This window comes from Lycium ferocissimum, chromosome 10 (assembly GCF_029784015.1).
Source record: "Lycium ferocissimum isolate CSIRO_LF1 chromosome 10, AGI_CSIRO_Lferr_CH_V1, whole genome shotgun sequence".
Taxonomy (NCBI): domain Eukaryota; kingdom Viridiplantae; phylum Streptophyta; class Magnoliopsida; order Solanales; family Solanaceae; genus Lycium; species Lycium ferocissimum.
The window spans coordinates 30,331,666-30,352,800 of NC_081351.1; the positions used below are offsets into that span (position 1 = coordinate 30,331,666).

Genomic DNA, 21,135 nt, shown 5'->3' on the forward strand with positions numbered 1-21,135 from the left:
AGCAATCTATTTTGGCAAGCTAACCACACTATCATCCTCTGCCTAGGCATCATAATTTTACTCCACACCAGATCAGCTCCCCCGAACCTTGACATAGCTCCCAACATAATCTCATAGCTTCTTGAAACAGAATAAGCACCTGTTGGGGTAAGTTTATACCTATCTCCTTGATACCAGTCACCCATTTGAGTCTTCAAGGCATTTAACTTCTTCCAGTACCAACTACAATCCCCAGGTGGGATATGCTCCCATATGTTCTCCTCAGACTTTAGATAGATGCCATTAACCCATTTCACCCACAGGATATCTTTTTTGCTTGCCACTTGCCAAAGTAGTTTTCTAAAGCAATGTTCCATTTACTACACCCTTTAATGTTAAGTCCTCCATTCTTCTTCGGCAAATTTTGTCCCATGCTAAAATTTTCCTTTTCTCTTCGAAGCTCCCCACTCCCTACATTTTTTGTCTATCTCCGGTATAAAAAATATATTGAAAACAAGACCGCCATTATTATTTGTAGCCTTCCGGCGTAATATACGCGTCATGGATTCGGCCGAATCTTATTCACTAGCTAACAACACAAAAAATGCTATTCCATTTCTTGGACGTAAGTGGTAGTCCCAAATATTTCATAGGCAAGTCTCCCCTAGAGAACCCAGTTTTGCTAATAATTTCCTCCTGAGTTTTGTCATCTACTCCAGCTATGAAGATATTGGACTTATCCAAATTTGCTAGCAGCCCCGTAACACCACTGAAGTGATTGAGTGCCTCCATTACTCTAGAAACTGACCTCATATTCCCTTTGCAAAAGATCATGAGATCATCCGCAAAGATCAAATGAGTCAATCTAGTACTTTTACACATAGGGTGGAATCTAAAGTCAGGTAATTCACTCATTTTCCTAAGAACTCTTGACAAATACTCCATGACAAGTACAAACAAGAGGGGTGATATGGGGTCACCTTGTCTGAGACCCCTTTTCCCTTCAAAATATCCATGCCCTTCCCCATTTTCTAATTTTATTATACTAAAAATTAGCAAAAGTTAAGTTTTCATTAAAATTTTGCAAATAAATTCAAATAAATCACCAATAATAAAAAAAAAATATTATAAATATTATTTGAGAAAGGTAACAACACAAAAAATGATAATAGCCTAGATAATCTTTAAAATGAAATCTTCATTCACTTCATCATCAATCTCCAGATCTATTAGTCCTTCCTGACCTCAACTAATATTTGCACTGACTTTTATTTATATATTCAGAGAAGGAGAAGGACAAAATGTGTAAGAGCAATGACAAAAAATAGATAAAGTTGCTTAAAAAATATAGTGCTATGAAATCTCTAACATATCAAAATCATGCATAATCATCTAAAAAAAATTATTTATAGTAGCGCCATTTTCTATGATAGTCAATTTTTTTTATCTATATATTTTTTAAAAATTCACCACAACATGAAAATATGATAACATAAAGTATAAATATCATTATACTAATAATAAAATCATAATTTATAGCAAAAATACTTTTAAAATAATAAAAATCAAATTTAACGCCTAGAGTATATGCCTTTACGTCCGGCGCTTACGCTTTTGAGTCCGGGACTTATGCCCCAAATTCTAGGGCGTACAATCTATGATCTACGCCTTTCTTTGCGCCCCAGAGCATTTTTGGTATGCCCCGCCTTGGGACTCGCTCCGAAAATGCCTCTAAAAACATTAATTTGCACGTCCCTTAAGAAAATACTAATACCTAGAAAAAATTGGTAATTTGACTAAGCTACCTCTCATTAAATAGCTAGCGAGATTTGATCCATAACACTTAATAGGGAAAATCTGGAAAAATAAGGTTAATTCTTTTTTTATTTGATAAGTGGACACTCTTTTTTACCCTAGGAAAAAAAAAGCTAAGAGGACACTCTTCTGGGGAAAGAACGTGCATGCCCTCTCAAACAAAATAATTACCCGCCTATACCACAATTGCTTTCATACCCCCAGAAAAAATCAAAACTATTTACCTAAGATGCCCCCAAAATTATGATACCACCACGGTATATAAATATAATGAGATGGTATCATGAAAGAATGCTTCAGTCCTTCTCTTAATTCTCCATGATACCATCATGGTATTTAAATCTATTGAGATGCTATTATGAATGATCATGTTCATTTATTAAAAAAGACACTTTTCTCGGGGAAAAAAATCTCTATGATCCCATCATCTTATATACATAAACTGTAATCGTATCATGGAGGACTGCTTCTTCAGTCCTTCAATGAGATACTCCTCAGGACAATGGTATTATCGTGGAATATAAATATACTGAGATGGTATCATGGAGGACTGTTTCAGTCATTCTCTTACTCCTCCATAATATCATCATGATATATAAATATACTGCGATATTATCATGAGAGAAGAGATTTGGGCGAGGGGGTACGTCGGGTAAATATTTTCGGCCGGCTGGGGTAGAAGCGAAATTACTTTAGGAGGAACATGAAATGATTAAATATTTTATATTTTAGGGATATTTGATAGTATTATTTTCCCCACTCTTTTTTATCCGGAGGGAGTAGTGGTTTATTACTATATACAAAAATGAGAAAACATTTTTGCATAGAAAGGTGGAATGCTCCAAGAAAAAATCATATTTTTACACAAATAAAGCAATAAAGAAAGGAAGCGGCAGTGATTCGGGTCTTAAACAGGTGAAAGCGACAATGCATAGTAGTAGTAGTAGTAGTAGAAAATCAGAAGTCAGAATGGGCTGAGAACAGAGGGAGATCACATCAGATAACTGAGATAAGTGACTAGTTTTGTAGTACAATTTCTGGGATTAAGCAGAGGGTTTGTTTTGCCAATACATATCTGTAATATTTGACACAAACTGACACAGAGAGACTGGTTACAATTTTAAGAAAACGAAAGAGAAAAATTAGCACTGTTGTATTCTATTTGGTCCTGCATTAAACATAGAACTAACGAAGAGTTATGAAATGCTCTCTTTTTTCCTGCCACTCTCTAGGCTTTTGACACAATGGTGGACAGTTCTAGATTTTGAATTTATGAGATTCAACTTTACAAAAAAAAAAAAAAAAAAAAAAAAAAAAAAAGAGTATAAAGTTTAATAACATAAATATTTAATTGAATTTTTTAAAGGGAGTATAAAATACATATTGGAAGAACGAAGATCACTTTTATAATGAATACTATTATAACTTTTTAAGAAATGTGTACAAATCTAAAAGATGAATAATGTAAACTGGAGAGGAGAGTTCCTGGTGCGGTTTGACTCAATTTTTCATTTAAAAGAAAATCAAATCAACTAAGACATTTTTTTTAAAATTTTAAAATCAAATAAAACATTTATAGCATTAATTTTTCCGGTTTCAATTTAATCTAAATTGCCGGTTTGGTTCTATTTTTGTGATTTTGCCTATTTTACAAAATAATCGAAATAAATGATCTAACTTGACATACATCTTATTAATTTACCACTCCCTCCGATTCATAATAAGTGTCTATCGAACATTTTTATTTTGGTTCAAACTAAGTGTCCTTTTACATAATCTAGAAAAAATCAACACAGTCAGATTTGCCCTTATTACATATCCCTAAGGGCATCTCCAACCCATTGCACCATTTTTTGCACCAAAATGGTGCAAATTAACTCCAACCCATTGCACCATTTTTTGCACCAAAAAAAAAAATATTCCTTTTATATTCTTCTCTCTCTTTTATATTATATTATTTTTTTTACTTAAATTTTATTTTTAATTTCATAAAAAAAAATCCTTTCTTTTTTTTTTACTTTTTTACATATCCATCCCATGTAATTCATAATCCTTTGTCATATAATCATTTAATATAAAATTATTTTATACCATAAAATTTTAAATAATATAAATTGTAAGCAAATAGTATACGTTATACATATTAATGGATAATTCAAATAAAAGTGAAATCATTGATAAAATATAAGTAAATAAATACTATTACATTAAGGTAGAATTTATTTTAATTTCTACATAAATATTCAACTTCCATGATTAGTACGTTGCTCCCATAAATGCTCTACTAATGCATTTCGAAGTGCAAAATGAGCATCTTTGTTCTTAATTTTTTTGTGTCGAGCTAAAAATTGTTCAAATCGATAATTTTCATCTACTACCATTTCTACTGTTGGAGTTAGACCTTCCCAAGCATCTTGAATTGGTGCATTAAGATCACGCTCATCCTCGATTATCATGTTGTGCAGTATAATACATGATGTTAATATATCATGTAGCACTTCTTTTCTCCAAAAACATGACGGCCCTGCAATAATTGCAAAACGAGATTGCAAAACTCCGAATGCACGTTCAACATCTTTTCGACATGATTCTTGTTTCGTCGCGAAATATTTCTTCTTTTGAGATTGTGACTCATGAATGGTTTGCACAATTGTAGACCATTTTAGATATATACTGTCAGCTAAATAATAACCCACATCATATTCGTTTCCTTGAATAACATAATGGGCGGGAGGAGCAATACCTTTAGCAAGATTGGAAAACAGATGTAATCTATCCTATTTTGGCTCTACTTTTATCTATATATATTCAAGTCCCAAAATACCCATTCATACGAAATTGGCTTTAGTTTTTCTTTAACCATATAATCCACTTTTCCTCTATTCACTTGCAAAAAATGTCTACCCGATCTACAGGATACTCTACCAATGAAGATATGGTATTATGCCAAGTTTATTTAGATGTATCTTAAGATCCAATAACGGGTATAAATCAATCTAGAGATAATTTTTGGGGTCGAGTGGAAGATGGGTACAATAGTGCAAAGGATGAGTGTTGGGAGTATCGCAACAAAAGATCGTTGGAATGTCGAATTAAAGTTATTGAGAAGGCTATAAGAAAATTAAATGGTTGTGTACGTCAAGTTGAAAATTTGCATCCTAGTGGTGCTTCAGATAAAGATATTGTGAGTATTTATTTTGTAAATTTTTATACTTTATTTGTATATATTTACTTACAGTTTCCCTTCAATTTTTTTAAAAATATTGCAGATTAATCAAGCAAAATGTTTACTTATGCAAGATCCGAATTACAAAAAAAGGTTTTAAATTTGATCATGTGTGGGATATGATGAAGGATTTTGAGAAGTTTAAAGATGTCGATGCTGGAAGTAAAAAAGTTCGAAAGCAAGGCTCTTCTTATATATCATCGGAGTCTGAGACTCTTACTCTTGATTCACCTCTAGTATCATCTCCTAACTTATCATCATTTTCACTAAATTTGAATGAGGATGTTGCAGGTGATTCCACATCATCACAACGACCTATTGGGGTGAAGAAAGCAAAATTGAAGAGAAAAATCGAAGAAGGTTTTTCATCTGCTATGCAAATGGTCCAATCAGAAAATAATCGGCTTGTTGAGTTGTTGGCAAAGTCAGGTGCAGACAGGCAGCGAGATTTGGAGATGAAAGATAGAGATTTGAAACTAAAAGAATTTAAAGAAGAAAATAAAATTTTATTGTCGAATTTAGATTCTATTGGTGATCCAAATATTCGTGAATTTATTCTACAAGAACAAAAACGAATAATGGATAAAAGAAGTCAACAATTTCAACAGCCACAACCACAACAATCCTCAGCCCCATACACTCAATATTTTAATGATATTGGTGGATCTGGAAACGACCTACCAGAGTTATATATTCGAAATTATTATGTTATTGAACATTGTGTTATTTATTAACAACATATTATATTTTATATTTGCACTTTTCATTTTTGTGATGGTTATATTTTTTAATACAATTATAACTTATAATAAAATTAACTTACAATTTTATACAAAATAATATATACAAAAATTAATTTATAAAACTTACACTCCAAAATTAAGATGTAAAATTAATATTATAAGATATTACATAAAAAATAATTAGGTATAATAGGAATCTAAAATTATAAATTAAAATTTATAATATTTTCAATTATAACTTATAATAAAATTAACTTACAATTTTATATAAAATAATATATACGAAAATTAATTTATAAAACTTACACTCCAAAATTAAGAGGTAAAATTAATATTATAAGATATTACATAAAAAATAATTAGGTATATTAGGAATATAAAATTATAAATTAAAATTTATAATATGTTAAATTAAAAGTGTTATATAATAAAAAAATAATAATAAAATATTAATGAATAGTAATGGTGTAGATGAATAGGTATATTAGGAATCTAAATGTAAAAATTAAAATTTATAATATGTTAAATTAAAAGTGCTATATAATAAAAAAAAAATTATTAATGAATAGTGATGGTGCCATGAATAGTGTTGCACCAAATTTGGTGCAACACTATTCATGCACCAAAATGGTGCAAAAAATAGTGCAAGGTTGGAGCTCCAAAACACCATTTTTTGCACCAAAATAGCATTTGGTGCAAAAAATGGTGCAAGGTTGAAGATGGCCTAAGAAGTCTTTGATTACTCCAATTTCCTATGAAAAAATTATTAAGGATATTTTACGTATTTATTTTCTAGAAATTAGTATTTTCTTAAGGGGCATGAAGAAGATTAAGTGAACACGTATTATGAACATGAAGGAGTAGCATTGGAGTGAAAGAGCAGAAATAAAGTAATATTGGCGGTCATATACTCCCTCCGTCCTCTATTACTTATCCACTTTCCCTTTTATATGCCCAGTAAGAAATCATAAATAAAAATGTATTTTTACTATAGTACCCTTATCTCTCTCCAATAAATTACACTCTGATCTATATTGATTACTTTAAAAAGCAATTAATGTTAAAGACAAAATAAGAAAAATTGATACTAATTTTATCTTGGTTTTGTAAATGGATAACTATTTTGAGACGAATATTTTTAGTAATGTGAACAACTAATATAGGACGAAGGAAGCATTAAGTTGAGATTAATCCCCTTTTTATGGTTTGGGTGTGGTTAGAAAAGTAAGTTTGAATAAAGGAGTGTTTAGTTGACTAGTATACTGTAACAAGCATGGAACAAAGCCTAGATGCCCAATGGAACATGGCCCAGATGAGGGGGAAAGGAAAGAGGATCAGGAGGATCCCTTCAAAACCGCACAAGATGCTCCTAATGAAATTTATGAAATGGAATGCTAGGGGAACCAACAGTGTAGAATATTGGCTGCACTGCACAGCTATAATAGGCTTACAATAGCCTGCTATGCGTGTCTTACTTGAAACCAAAATGAATGAACCTAAGCATGTTGCTGAGCATTTAGGTTTTAGCAGCCTCATTCAAAGTCCTGTTGTTGGGAATTCCGGGGGTTTGATTATTATGTGGAAAGATGATGCCTTGAAGATAGATGACATCTCTGTCACTTCACAGGGAATTCACTCTATTATTAAGGTAAATAATTCTGCAGAACAATGGTTTTTTTTTCCTGCTATTTATTCTAGTAACAATATTACTGATAGAAAGGCTATTTGGGAACAACTCTGCACTATGTTTGATAATATTACTGCTGATGATAACTGGCTAGTGAGAGGTGACTTTAATGAAATTCTTAGAGCTACTGATAAATTTGAAGGTAAGTTTATTAACTTCAATAGAGCTAACTCATTCTGGAAATCTATTAACCACTGTAAGCTGGGTGACTTAGGTTTTAAAGGTAGTAGATTTACATGGACTAACAAGAGATGTAGAAACATGCAAGGCCTCATGCTAGAGAGATTATATAGATGTTTTGCTAGTGATGCATGGATCCACCTGTTTCCTGATGCCACTGTAACTCATCTGCCTAGAACCCACTCTGATAACTGCCCCCTATTAATTAAACTGACCAACAATATTCATAACAATAGGAACAAACCCTTTAGGCTGGAAACTATGTGGTGTAGTCACCCTAACTTTAATGACATGGTTAATGAATACTTTGAGCATTCCCAATACCTTACCAATTCCTCTTATTCCTTTAGACTTAAACTCATCCATTAAATAAAGAGGTCTTTGGGAATATCTTCTTTAAGAAAAAAAAGAATCCTTGCTAGACTGGAGGGAATCCAAAAATCTACCAACTACCCCTGTAGCTCTTTCCTCCAGAACCTTGAAGTCGCCCTTCAAAACAATTATGATGAGATCGTTAAACGAGAGTCTGAATTTTGGAGACTCTGAATTTTGGAGACTTAATGTTATATCTCGCATTTCGCACGTCGGAATATTTTTAAGTTGGTTGCGAAGAGTTATGGACAAGGTTATCCCTCGACCTTGTTTTACGACAAGTGGTTTATGATTTTGTTGAAAGGAAGCATTAAGGAAAAATTTGGGACTAAAATGCATTATGGAAATTTAAAATTTCATGAAATAAGAGTGAGGTGGGCCATGGCCACATGGAAGCTTGATATATATAGAATTAGATGACATGTTGATCATATTAGTCATCTTTTATTATTTGAAGAAAACTCTAGAAATTTGAAGAAATTTGGAGGGAAAAGAGAAAAAAAAAAAAAAAAAAAAAAAGAGGAGAGCACATGGCCGGCCATGTGCTTGGCCATGTGCATGGTCATGTGCCACACTAATATATATATGTGGAGGAGTGATCAAGGAAGGCAAGTCTTCATCATTTGGAGTTCTAGAGAAATCAAGAAAAAGAAAGAAAAGAGAGAGAGAGTGCAACGGCCAAGGGCTGGCCGAAACCAGCCCCTTGAGTTTGGTCTTGGAAAAATATTTTCTCCTTGTTTCTCTACTAAATGGAAGGTCCTTTATCTTGTGGAGTAGTTGTTGGAAGAAGATAACCATTTGTTTTGCAAGGAACAAGCTTAGCCGAGAATGAAGAAGGCAAGAGGAAAAGGTATGATTCAATTCTCTTTTGCATGTTTTGTGGATGTTTTGGACGTGTTATAATGCATGGAAATGGATAAAAATCATGAAAGGATGTATGTTGGCATGTGTGGCCGTGAGTGAGGGTGATGATATACAAGGAGTGAATTGAATCTACTTGGTATTTTAGTTGTGGTTATGGATGGTTTGTGTACGTTATGATGTGTAGAAATGGATAAAATTCATAAAGTTGTGTGTGATTGGTGTAGTGGCCGAATGGCGGCTGTTTTGTGTGGAAAAGATGAACAAATTTCATTTAGTATTTTGCTTGTCGCGGTTGTGAATGTCATAATGTAAAATGAATGTTTAATGACTTATGTCGAAGTTGTAGTGTTGTGGGCTGTTTTGAAAGTTAATATGATTCTAATATGTTTTCTTATATTTATGAAGGTAATGTGGTAATGTATGGAATTGTTGACGTAGTATGAGAGTTTGAAAGAAAGAAACGCCTTATTGTCGTATTCATTAAGTTGGAAGGTTTCGAGTTTCATAGCATATTGTTTGAATTGTCTTGAATACTTGGTGGATTGTTCGGAATATTCTTAAATTTTGTCTGGATGGTTGTTGGCATTGTTGTTGATAGATTGGCCGGGTTGAATTCCCGGATTGTTGTTGATTAAAATTTGCTAAGTTGGAGTCTTGGAGATGGTGTATTTATAGGGGAAGTGCTGCCGAAATTTCGGTAGACAAGTGTTACTTCAAAACTCAACTTCTATAATGCTAATTACTGTTTGGTAAATGTGACCAAATTGTAGATTCGGTGAATTTAGAGCTCGAGTTTGGAGTAGCGGAAAAGGCGGAAAAGGTATGTAAGGCTTTACTCTTCCTTCTTTGGCATGTCCTAGACATAATAGGTTTGGATACGAGCCTCGGGACTACTCTATCTCTAGAAACCTAAGTTTGAATTTGACCACTATTCATTCAATAGAATTGAATTAGACTTTCTATGTTTCATTGGAAAGGTAGCTTGAATATATGCAACTTTCACCGACGGCACCGGAATGTCCCAAAACCTTGCAAGATAACTTTATTAAGCCTAGGATTCTAAGGCAAGTATTCCTTTCAGAAATTCGTAAATGTTCTCCAGGATGTCCATATGTTGCAAAGACCAAATTTTAAGAGGGTGAAAGCCTTTATGCCTGAAACGATGAATATGGCCTATAATGGTAACAATGACGTCAAATATGAAGAAATGCCTATGACGAATATGTCGACGATACGTTTCTACCACGAATGTAATTATGTGAGATGTGTTAAACGTTTCCATAATGATTTCATTTTCAAAAGCTAGAAGTAATGGTTTTAAAACATGATTTCCTTCCAAAAAGTTTGCAAATGTTTTCCAAAATATTCATTTTTCTCCAAAAACCAAGTTTGATGATTTTGCAAGCTTTTATGACTAAAACGGTGAACATGATTCTATGATGACAAGGATGATGCCATATATGAGAAAATGTCTATGACAAATACGTCAATGATATGTATATGCACATGGGATGGGGGGAAGGGATACATGGGGGAAATGGGAAGGGAAACATGTTTCATTGCCACCGTCGGTGGCTTATCATCCCGGACGCGGGATGCCCGACGCGGGATGCCGACGTATTTCGGGGCTATGGGCGAGCCGAGTTTTCGGCATGACATGCTACATGTGGGCGAGCCATGATACGTATGCTATCGACATGACATGATATGCTATGACATGATATGATATGCTATGATATGCTATGATATGATATGACACGATATGCTATGACACGATATGATATGCTATGATATGACATGATACGCTATGATATGACATGATATGATATGATATGATATGATATGATATGATATGATATGATATGATATGATACGCTATAATACGCTATGATACGATATGATATGATATGACAAGACACGACATGATATGAGTTCTATTCTCCATGCCTACGAAAAAGAAATGTTTTTTTTAAAAAAAGAAAAAAATAGGCATGCGTAGTATCCGGCCAAAAGGGCAATCACGTGTACGGGTTACTCTCTTACCTCGTTATCCGTTCTATGATCCCATGATGTTTATATTCATGCTTTATGTCGCTCCCTTCTTTGTCGTACCTTACATACTCGGTACATATTCCGTACCGACCCCCTTTCTTCGGGGTCGCGTTCATGCCGCGCGGTACACCTGTGCGAGTGAAGACATTAGCGAAGATGTTCCGGCGAGATTGGCGAGCTCCATTTTCTCGAGTCCGCCGAGTCGGTGTATACGTGTGTTATGGTATACGATTATGTTAGAGACTTTGCGAACGCGAGTCATGTATATAAGATGTCCGTTGTGAGCGGCTCTATAAGCCGCCGTATTGCTTTACATGATATTACAGATTTTGTACGGTCGCAAATTATGCTGATTTGAAAGATATATAATATGTTCGTTTTTCGAAAATTTTTCATTATGCATTCATGATCGAGTTAAGAGCCCATTATGACTACGAGTACTATGACAGTCAGAGGGTTCGCTCGGCCCTAAGTAAGGGTCGGGTGCCCATCACACCCTATCGAAAAATTGGGGTGTGACAAATTGGTATCAGAGCGGTTCGTCTTGGGGGTGTCTGCAAAGTCGTGTCCGGTAGAGTCCTGTTTATGGTGTGAAGCGCGCCACATTTATAAATAGGAGGCTACGGGGCATCTAGGATGGTTACTCTTCTTTGGCATCTTAGATCGTGCTGTAGAGCCAAGTTATAGGAAATGAGATCCTTTGTACTAATCTTTGATTTCGGCGAGAGGACATGACAACGGGCGAGCGATCGGTATGGTATGGAAGGTTACAAAGCACGCGAGTAAGTAAAGATACGAAAGGTATATGTCAAGTAAGGTATTGGCATACGATTGAGAGGTAAAGTTGGAAACTGAAAAGGAAAGTAAGCAAGAAAATGTGATATGTGTGGTCGTGCTGAGCATATGAGGTAAATCTAATATCTTCGGACCTTTGTGAATATTGAGAGCCCTGTGCGGCTATGATACGATACAATATGATGTGATATGTATATATGATAATGGCCACGAGGCACCGTTGGTATTTCCTGCGTGCAGGTTTTGGAATAGTAAGAAATACAGAGGAAACTCTGCCAAAATTTTTCTAGAAACAATACGAGAATGAGATACAAGTTGGAAATATTTTGAAAAAGTCGGGTTAATAGTAGCGATAAAAGTTGATTGAGGCACGTAAAGTACGGTGCTCTCTAGGAATAAGTTAATTGTGGAAGAAGTAGTGAAGTGATTAATAAGACGTCGGTGGAAATATGGTAGTAAGGAAATTTGGAAGGACTTATGCTACTAGGAGATGATTTAGAAAGGGCTGGCAGGTTTGGATAAAGTGATCTGATTAAGATAAGCGTATGAGGAAAAAGAATTGTGACGAATAGGAATGTATTGATCAGATAGCTGGTAAAATGTGTTGTGGGGACGTTTTGAAATGCGGTAAGGCTCGACGTACTCTAGAATATGTAATAAAAGGTTGTACGGTGGGCGGACGCGATTATCTCGGCATTAACGCACCCGATTTCATTAAAGTCTCAAGGTTAAGCGTCTTTGAAGTGAGAGAAATTTCGGGATGGGTGACCCATAGGAGTTTTAGAAAATCCTACAAATTCGGACGCGGAGCGAATAAGAAATCGGAGTAGTCTAAGAGAGAGATTACGTATGTGGAGCGAGGAAACCTAAAAGGGCCGTGGGACGGTGTGAATCAGGTCGGCGAAGGAAAGGAATAAAAAGAAAGCGAGACAACAGTGTAGTAATAGGTTATGACGTATAAGTAAGGGACGGGTGCCCATCACACCCTATCGGAAAATTGGGGTGTGACACTTAAATCCAGAATATCTTGGCTTACTGGGAGAGACTCGAACACAAAATTATTTCACACTTCCACCCTCAATAGAATGAGGAAAAATAGGATCCTCACTCTTAAGGATGAAGTAAGCAACTGGATCCATGAATCTAATGCTATAAAAGAGACTATCACAAATTATTACATCAAACTCTTTAGTACTGACCACCTAAGTTCCCCCCAGTGATGCTCTACCAACCCATCTATTAGGGGATTACTAACTAGGGAAGAAAAGGACCAGCTTAGAGCCCCCCTAACCTACAAGCGGTATCAGACAGGGAGACCTTATGTCTCCTTATCTTTTTATTCTATGTATAGAAAGACTTAGTAGAGATATTGATCACCAGATTAATCTCCTAAATTGGTTTTCCATATCCACTTGTAGGAATAACCCTAAACTGTCCCAGCTATTCTTTGCTAATGACCTCGTCCTCTTTGCAAGGGCTAACTTAAAGAACTGTAATACTATTATCAACACTTTGAGTAACTTTAATATGTACTCTGGGTAGAAGATCAACTATGCTAAATCTAAAGTAGTCTTTTCTAAAAACTGCACTGAGGCTAACAAGGATCTCTGCTCAAACTGCCTTGGTATTAGAGCAAATGACAACTTTGGTAAGTATTTTGGCTTTCCTATTATGCACCTGAAACCAAAAGAATCTAATTACCAATTCATTATAGATAACCTCAATACTAAGCTGGCAGGGTAAAAAACGAAATTCCTCTGAATAGCTGGCAGAACAACCTTAACAAAATCTTCGTTAAGTAGCATTCCCAACTATATCAGGCAATACATCAAGCTTTCTGCTAAGATCACCCACCAAACTAATAGAACTCAGAGAAACTTTATCTCGGGGACCACTGCTGATAAAAAAATGATATATTTGATAGGTTGGCAAACCCTTACTAGAACTAAACAAGAAGGGGGATTGGGCATGCAAAAGACTGATATTAAGAATAAGGCTATTCTTACAGGCTTGGCCTGGAGGCTCCTTAAAACCCTGATTCCCTTTGGGCCTCAACACTAATTGCCAGGAACTGTAGAATCAAAACACAAATCAGTGCTCTAGAACCTGGAAGAACATCCTTAAAGGATATAAATACTATAGGCAAGGTACTCAATGGGTAGTAAACAAAGAGAATATGGTTAATTTATGGAATGATCACTAGATCTCAGATAGTACTACTTTTAGGAAACTTATTATAGAACCCCTAAATAGAGATGAAGAACACTACAGGGTCCTTGATGAAAAACACTCTAAGGTCATTGATGTACAATCTAATGGGGATTGGAATTTTGTAAACCTCTCATTTGATTTACCAAGGCACATCAAAGATATCATCATGAATACTTTCAGAACCACCCTCAACAATGAAAAGACTCAAACCATTGGAGACTCTCCAATATTGGGGAATTTAGCACCAAAAGTGCCTACTCACTCCTAAACAATGTCCCTATAGAGCTTAACCAGAACTTTAATTGAATATGGAAATTAAAAACTCCTAATAAGACCAAATTCCTCCTCTGGCTATTCAATCATAACAGGATCCCTACCTCCTCTTACTTCCACCCTATTGGCCTTAACATAAACCCTGCATGCAAACAATGTGGCCATCCTCAAGAGGATATAAATCATATTTTCTTTGAATGTCGCATTAGTAAGCTTCTTTGGCAACAGTTACTCAAAGACAACACTACCCATAATGCCACCATAAACTTATTCACAATTATTTCCTCTATGATTAATAGCTGGAACAACATTAAGAATCTGAACTTTGACCATTTGATAAGTTGGGGTCAACTTCTTCCCTTCATAATCTATGTTATATGGCTAAATAGGAATAATAACCTCTTCAAGAACGGGCATGAACAAGCTTCGTTTAGACATCTTTATGGCCAGGCAGTTGAATATTCCTAGTTTGTAGCCATAATCACGTAGCAAATCCTAGAACTAGAATCTCCATTAAATGGAAACCTGCAGCTCATAACCACTACAAGCTTAACACTGATGGATCATGCTTTGGCAAGCATTCCCGATACGCCAAATAATCTTGCTGAACTAACCAATCTTATGCAGGGACTTCGATTAGCTGTGGAGCATAATTAAAACCACTTGAAATCAACATCGATTCAACAGAGGTAATACATATGATATCACATGGACATCTACCTTGCAACCATATTATCTCTTAATGCATATCTTTACTAATGGCGCTGGACCGTCCGGCACTAAAGGCATAAATATAGGGAACTGAACAAGATAGCGGACCTACTAGCCAAGGAAGGAGGAAGGCAAGGGGCGGAATGATAAGGGATTGACATGGTCAATGGGTGTTAGGATACATGAAAGGCCTTCCCGATACGACTAATAATCTTGCTGAACTAACCAGTCTTATGCAGGGACTTCGATTAGCTGTGGAGCATAATTAAAACCACTTGAAATCAGCATCGATTCAACAGAGATAATACATATGATATCACATAGACATCTACCTTATAACCATATTATCTCTTAATGCATATCTTTACTAACGGCGCCGGACCGTCTGGCACTAAAGCATGAATATAGAGAAGTGAACAAGATAGCGGACCTACTAGCCAAGAAAGGAGGAAGGCAACATCTTTTTGAAGAACCCACTATCTTCCCAAGTTCCCAACCCCTCCCCTCCTAACCCCCCCTCCCCCCCAAATCTTTTTTTTTTAGCTCTTATCATGAGGATGTTTTGGGAACTTCTTTTGAACGTTCAATTCCTTTTGGTGATGTATCTCTAATGGGTGAACACCCAAGACAATTACCGAACGCGTGCAGGTCGGCCAATGTGTAATTATTATATATATATATATATATATATATATATATATATATATATATATATATATATATATATATATATATATATCCTTTTGCATGTATCTACGAACACAACAATTGTGTAATTATTATATATATATATATATATATATATATATATATATTAGAGGGGGGTAGTAAATTTTTCAATAAGTTCTTTAAATAAGAAAAGTCCAAAGGACAAAACAGGAAATTAATGTTGTTTTCAAATAAATTTTTTAACAATCCTACTCGGTACTTCCTCACTCCTATATTTCTTCTTATCATGTAGTTATAATTAATTTTCTGTCTGTCTCCCAAAACTTTCATTTTTTTTTTAAATCTTAATCTGGACTTTGTCCGTCACGAATCTTGTTATCTTTCATCTCTTTCTCTTAACCTTTGTTCTTAATAACAGTCTTCTTTAACCACATCCCAGTAACCACGGCCAATATCGTCCTTTATCATTTGGACATTAAAACGGCCTCTTTAAAACCTAGGAATTTACAAGTTAATCCATCGAGGTTATTAAGAAGTTAAGAGAATAACCATATACTAAGAATAACAAATTCATGATGACAAGGAAGTGATTACTTAAACATAATATTCATACAATCACAAAATAATTTACATAAAAGGGAGATTAGTACAGAAAATATAGTAAATAAACTTACATGGTTTGAAGAAGGAGAGAGGTTTCCCTTTCGGGGAACCCCAAAAAACTACTTCACACTAGGGGGTAGGTATTAAAAACTTAATACTATTTTACAATAGGAGTTTATATTACACAGGTTTTTGACTGGGCAAGGGATTGGAGCATTTGATGAAAGAGGAGGGGAATATGAAAGTTTTCTAGAGAGAGGTGGTTGGTGCTCTTGTTGGTGATGTCTTTGCTTCTCCACAAATGCTGCTATTTATAGGCGTCTGGCGGACTTTAACTCCGGATTTCAAAATGTTGAAGAATCTTTTGAGTTCAGCCGGGTGCTCTTTGGGCCCCATCGTCACGTGAACTTTTTCAAAAGAAAACTTTATTTACTTGTCTGTTAGCTGATCTGTCCATTTACTGTGGCTGCTTTATTAAAGCTACTTTTAATAAAGCTCTCTTTTTCTGCAAATGTCTTCTAGCCGTTGCTTTTGTTCAACGAATCTTTCAGTCTTTTTATCTTATCATAACTATTTCCTCCACTACTTCTGTCTGATTATTTTGCTTTTCACACACACACACACACACACACACACACACACACACACATATATATATATATATATATATATATATATATATATATATATATATATATATATATATATATATATATGTGTCTAAATTATGTAGTGCAATAGAATCAAAACTCATTCCCGAATCGTCGTCGTTTGGGTCTTGTGAATCTTGAAATGCACTATTATAAGAAAATTTACCATATCTCCTTTTTCCGAACTATGGACCGGTGACATCCTTGGACTTGAGATAAGTACGGACTAGGGTTCTTGATTATATGCTTGTCTTGTTCTGCTTTTGTTTGGAAAAATCTTTCCAAAGTCTCTTTAACTATACTTTCTATGTTGTCATTTTTTTTTTTTTTTTTGCAAGTATGCTTTTCTTGGTAGAAATAGCTCCTTGCGTCGTTGTCTTTGTAGTCTTCGTCTTTTCTCGGAGAGACGAACATCCCTCATCTTCACTTTTTGGCAAAGTGACAGCCATCAACGGATTTGATGAGTCTTTACCGGTTACCGTTTGAACCGGACTAGCTGTATTTTTATCCGATACATGGATCTATTTGCATTCATTGGGGAATACACACCCGTCTCATCCATTTTTGTCCGAGATGGAGAACTCGGGATTGTACTAATTCGAACTTAATCGCTTGTAGTCTTTGTTCTAACGGTCTTGCTTGTTCTAAGAGTTTCATTTTTTCTTGGATGAGTGTCTCTTTCTTACAAGTTAAGTCTTCTGACGGTCTCAGTCATAGTAGAGCAGTGATCGCAAAAAATCACCTTGTCTGTGTCTTTTTGTATATTGTACTGAGGAGTTCTATCTGAATTTTGTCTGAGAGCTGGAGAAATATAGTAGTTTGGTCCCAACACTCCTCTAGCATAGTCTAATGCCTCAGTGAAATCATTAAAGCCTTTAAAAAAAGGTTTTCTTATATCTTTAATAGAATCTAAAACTTCTATCCAGGTTTGGAAAATACCATTAGTTCTACCATGGATTACAACATAAAATTTAAAATTTTTATCTGTAAAATACTGACAAAGTGCATTTAGAGTGGCTACAAAATGACTAGCGTCTTTTTTGTTATGCGATATCCATAAATTGTCTACTAAACATGTCTGTTGTTTGTCTATTACATATTCTGGTAATACCTTAAAAGTTAAATTAGATGGCAAAAAAAATACTAAATTATTGGTTCCAAAATGTATTCTTTCTAAGGCGTTTTTGTCTAATGCAGATGTAGGTCTAAAATGAAGATTACCTAGTACCTTTTGTCTGTAAGTGTCTTGGGTTGAGGCTATGCCTTTTGTCTGTTGTCTGAGAACTTAATGGTCTCATGCCGTTCAAATAGAAAATCAGTTAGATGTGATTTTTAATCTACTTAATTGGTCTGCTAGATTATTATCTTTTCCTTTTATATGTTCGAATGTTAAATTATAAATTGAAATAGTATCCATAAAGTTTAACCATCTTCGTCTACTGCTACTTTTATCATTAATTTTTTTATAGAATTTGACTATAGCTTCACAGTCTGTTCTTACCAATATTTTTGGTTTATTTAGTATATATAGTCTAAAACTATTTAAGCCATATATTACAGCTAAAATTTCGGCGTCTATACTACTCATATTTCCTTTTTCTCGGTACTTACCACTTTGATAAGCACATATCTTTTCTTCACTTTTATTGCTATATTTATTTGGTTTTGCCTTTAATACGGCTCCCCATCCTTCGAAGCTTCCATCTGTTTCTATAATTAAATAGTCTGTTTCTAGGGGCATATTTAAGTCTGGAATATTTTTTATTTTTTCTTTAATTTTTTGTACTAATCTAATATCTTCTGTATTAAAGTGTTTTTGACCATTTGATCCCGTTTTTGAATACAATGGCCCTGCTATTTTTCCTAAGTCTTTTATAAAACTTCTAGCATAATTTACTATTCCTAAGAATTTTTGTAATTCTTTAACATTATCTAGTTTATCTGGCATTTCTAAGGCCTTTTTAGCTATATGAGGTTGCAATTTTATTTTGCCATCTCCTAGTACTACTCCTAAAAAGTTTATATGGTTTTTACATAATTCCATCTTTTTCTTGCTAATTATTATTCCATTTTCTACAAATAATCTAAATACCGTCCGAGGTGTCCTAAATGTTCTTTCATGTCTTTACTAAATACTAATATATCATCTACATATACTAGGACAAATCTTTTATAGTCTCCAAATATACTATCCATTTTTCTTTGAAAAATTGGTGGAGTGTCTTTTAATCCAAATGGCATTACTAACCATTTGAAATGTCCTTCGGACATGCAGTCCATTCTATACTTTCTTCATGCATTCGTACACCGCCAATATCCCGATTTACAATCAAATTTACTAAAGATCTTTTTACTTTGTATTCTATTTATTAGTTCTGTTTTGTCCGGTAACTTATATCCATCTTTCGGTGTTATCATTAAGTCTTTTGTAATTTATTACCATTCTAACTTTTCCTCTTACTATCTCACTATGATTTCTTACCATAAATGCGGCATCTATGTTTAGAAGTAGATCTTCTTATTGCTCCTAAATTTAATAATTCTTTTCTTTGTACTCTAAAGTCTTCTATATCTTGGTTAGTTGCTTCTATTGAGGTGTTTTAATTATATATTCTTTGGATTTATTATGTCTAATTTACATACAATTTTGTTATTTTTCCAATGTTTTAAAGGTTTTTCACCTATAATTTCTATCTCATCTAGTATTCTTATTATATTATCTAAATCTTTTTGGTTTTTTATTACTCCTATCCTTTCTATCCCCGTTTTAAAATTATATAATTCTCGTTTCTATGTCTATTAAAGTATAATTTTTTTCCTATTAGATTATCGTTGTCTAGTATTTCTTCTTCTTCTAGAATTAAATTCTTTATTTCTCTTTTGCTTTTACAAAGATGTATTGTTATCTTGACAATCTTTACAACAACTCTCTTCTTTCTTTTGCAGTTTATTTGGTCCGGAATAGAGATCTTCTTATGTCCGATTCTAGTTTCGTTTTATGAGCTTGTACTGGTGTATGAGTAATATTTTTTAGAAAAATTACTCCATCTCTTGTAATCATGCAACTTCCATTGTTATGTAACATAAAGTCTAACCCGATGACAAAGTCTATATTTATATTCAAGTCTCTTACCCATATTTTATCCATTTTATAACTAGGTTTATAAAATTCTGAACAAGTGTTGATAAAGCTAATGTATGCCTTATGAACATAATGTTTATATATATTATGAGTTCCATCCATTTGCATGGCCGCAACCGGTTTGTCTAGAACTTTTATTAAATTTGGTGGAACTATTCGTTTATTTATTATACATTTAGTACATCCCGAATCTACTAATGCTAATGTCTCTATTTCATAGTCATCTATTTTAATTCTTGCAAGTATTTTTATTGTTCCTAATTTTTTATCTTCATTACATACTAGGGCTCCATGGTCTTCTATACTCATTAGTTCCGCTGTTGAATCTTCTGGTATTGTTCTTAGCGGTTGTATATTAGATAAACCTATTTCTTCATCTTCGCTATCTGCTTCTTTTTGTTTTCCTTTTTCTAATTTATATAACCTGGTTTCTAATTCGTTCATTCTAGTTTCTAATGTCATTATTCTTATACTAATAGTAGGGTCTTCTATTTTTTTATGTCTTTCTTCTTTGTGTATATTTGTCTTAAATTCTTTTTCTATACACATGATACATCCTTCTATAAAACAATTTTTACATTTTGCTCTTTTATCTCTACTAGGAAACCATTTACAAGAGAAACATGCATTACTATCTAAACCTTTATTTCTTTCGAAGTCGTGACTACAGTCTTCCGATATATTTGCTAAATTATCCATTTGAATTGGTTCTAGGTCTAGTTTTTCTAATCCTATCTCATTAATTAATTCTTCTCGCTTCGAGTCCGATGAGTCCGTTTTAATTTTTTCTTCGTATCTACACTTACTATGGAGTATATACTTTCCGTGTCCGATATATATTCATCTACATTTATTAAGGTTTCTTGAAAGTCTTCAATTAGTTGTGAATTTCGTGTCTTATTATTTATTCTTTTTGGACATGTATTTGCTAAGTGTTCTACACTTCCACAAGTAAAACATTCCATTTATTTTTATAATTTCTATCTATTATTCGTATTTTCTTATATGTCTATTTCTATCTAAATAGGATTTTCTGGCTGATGATTTTCTAAGATAGTATTTCTTTCTATTGTATTGAGGGTAGTTTCTATTATATTGAGTTCTGTATTTCTTATACTTTTTCTTTTTATAATTGTCTTTATCGTAACTCTGAGTAGTGTATA

At 34.0% G+C, this 21,135-nt stretch overlaps 1 protein-coding gene across 1 annotated transcript; it reads left to right on the top strand.

Moving 5' to 3' along the window:
* Positions 1–4,566: 4,566 nt before the first annotated feature.
* LOC132034789 (uncharacterized) lies at positions 4,567–7,161 on the top strand. Its single transcript, XM_059425149.1, has 4 exons — positions 4,567–4,978; positions 5,064–5,182; positions 5,312–5,727; positions 7,036–7,161. The coding sequence occupies exons 1-4, from the start codon at positions 4,920–4,922 to the stop codon at positions 7,159–7,161; spliced, it is 720 nt and encodes a 239-aa protein (XP_059281132.1). The 5' UTR covers positions 4,567–4,919.
* Positions 7,162–21,135: the final 13,974 nt, after the last annotated feature.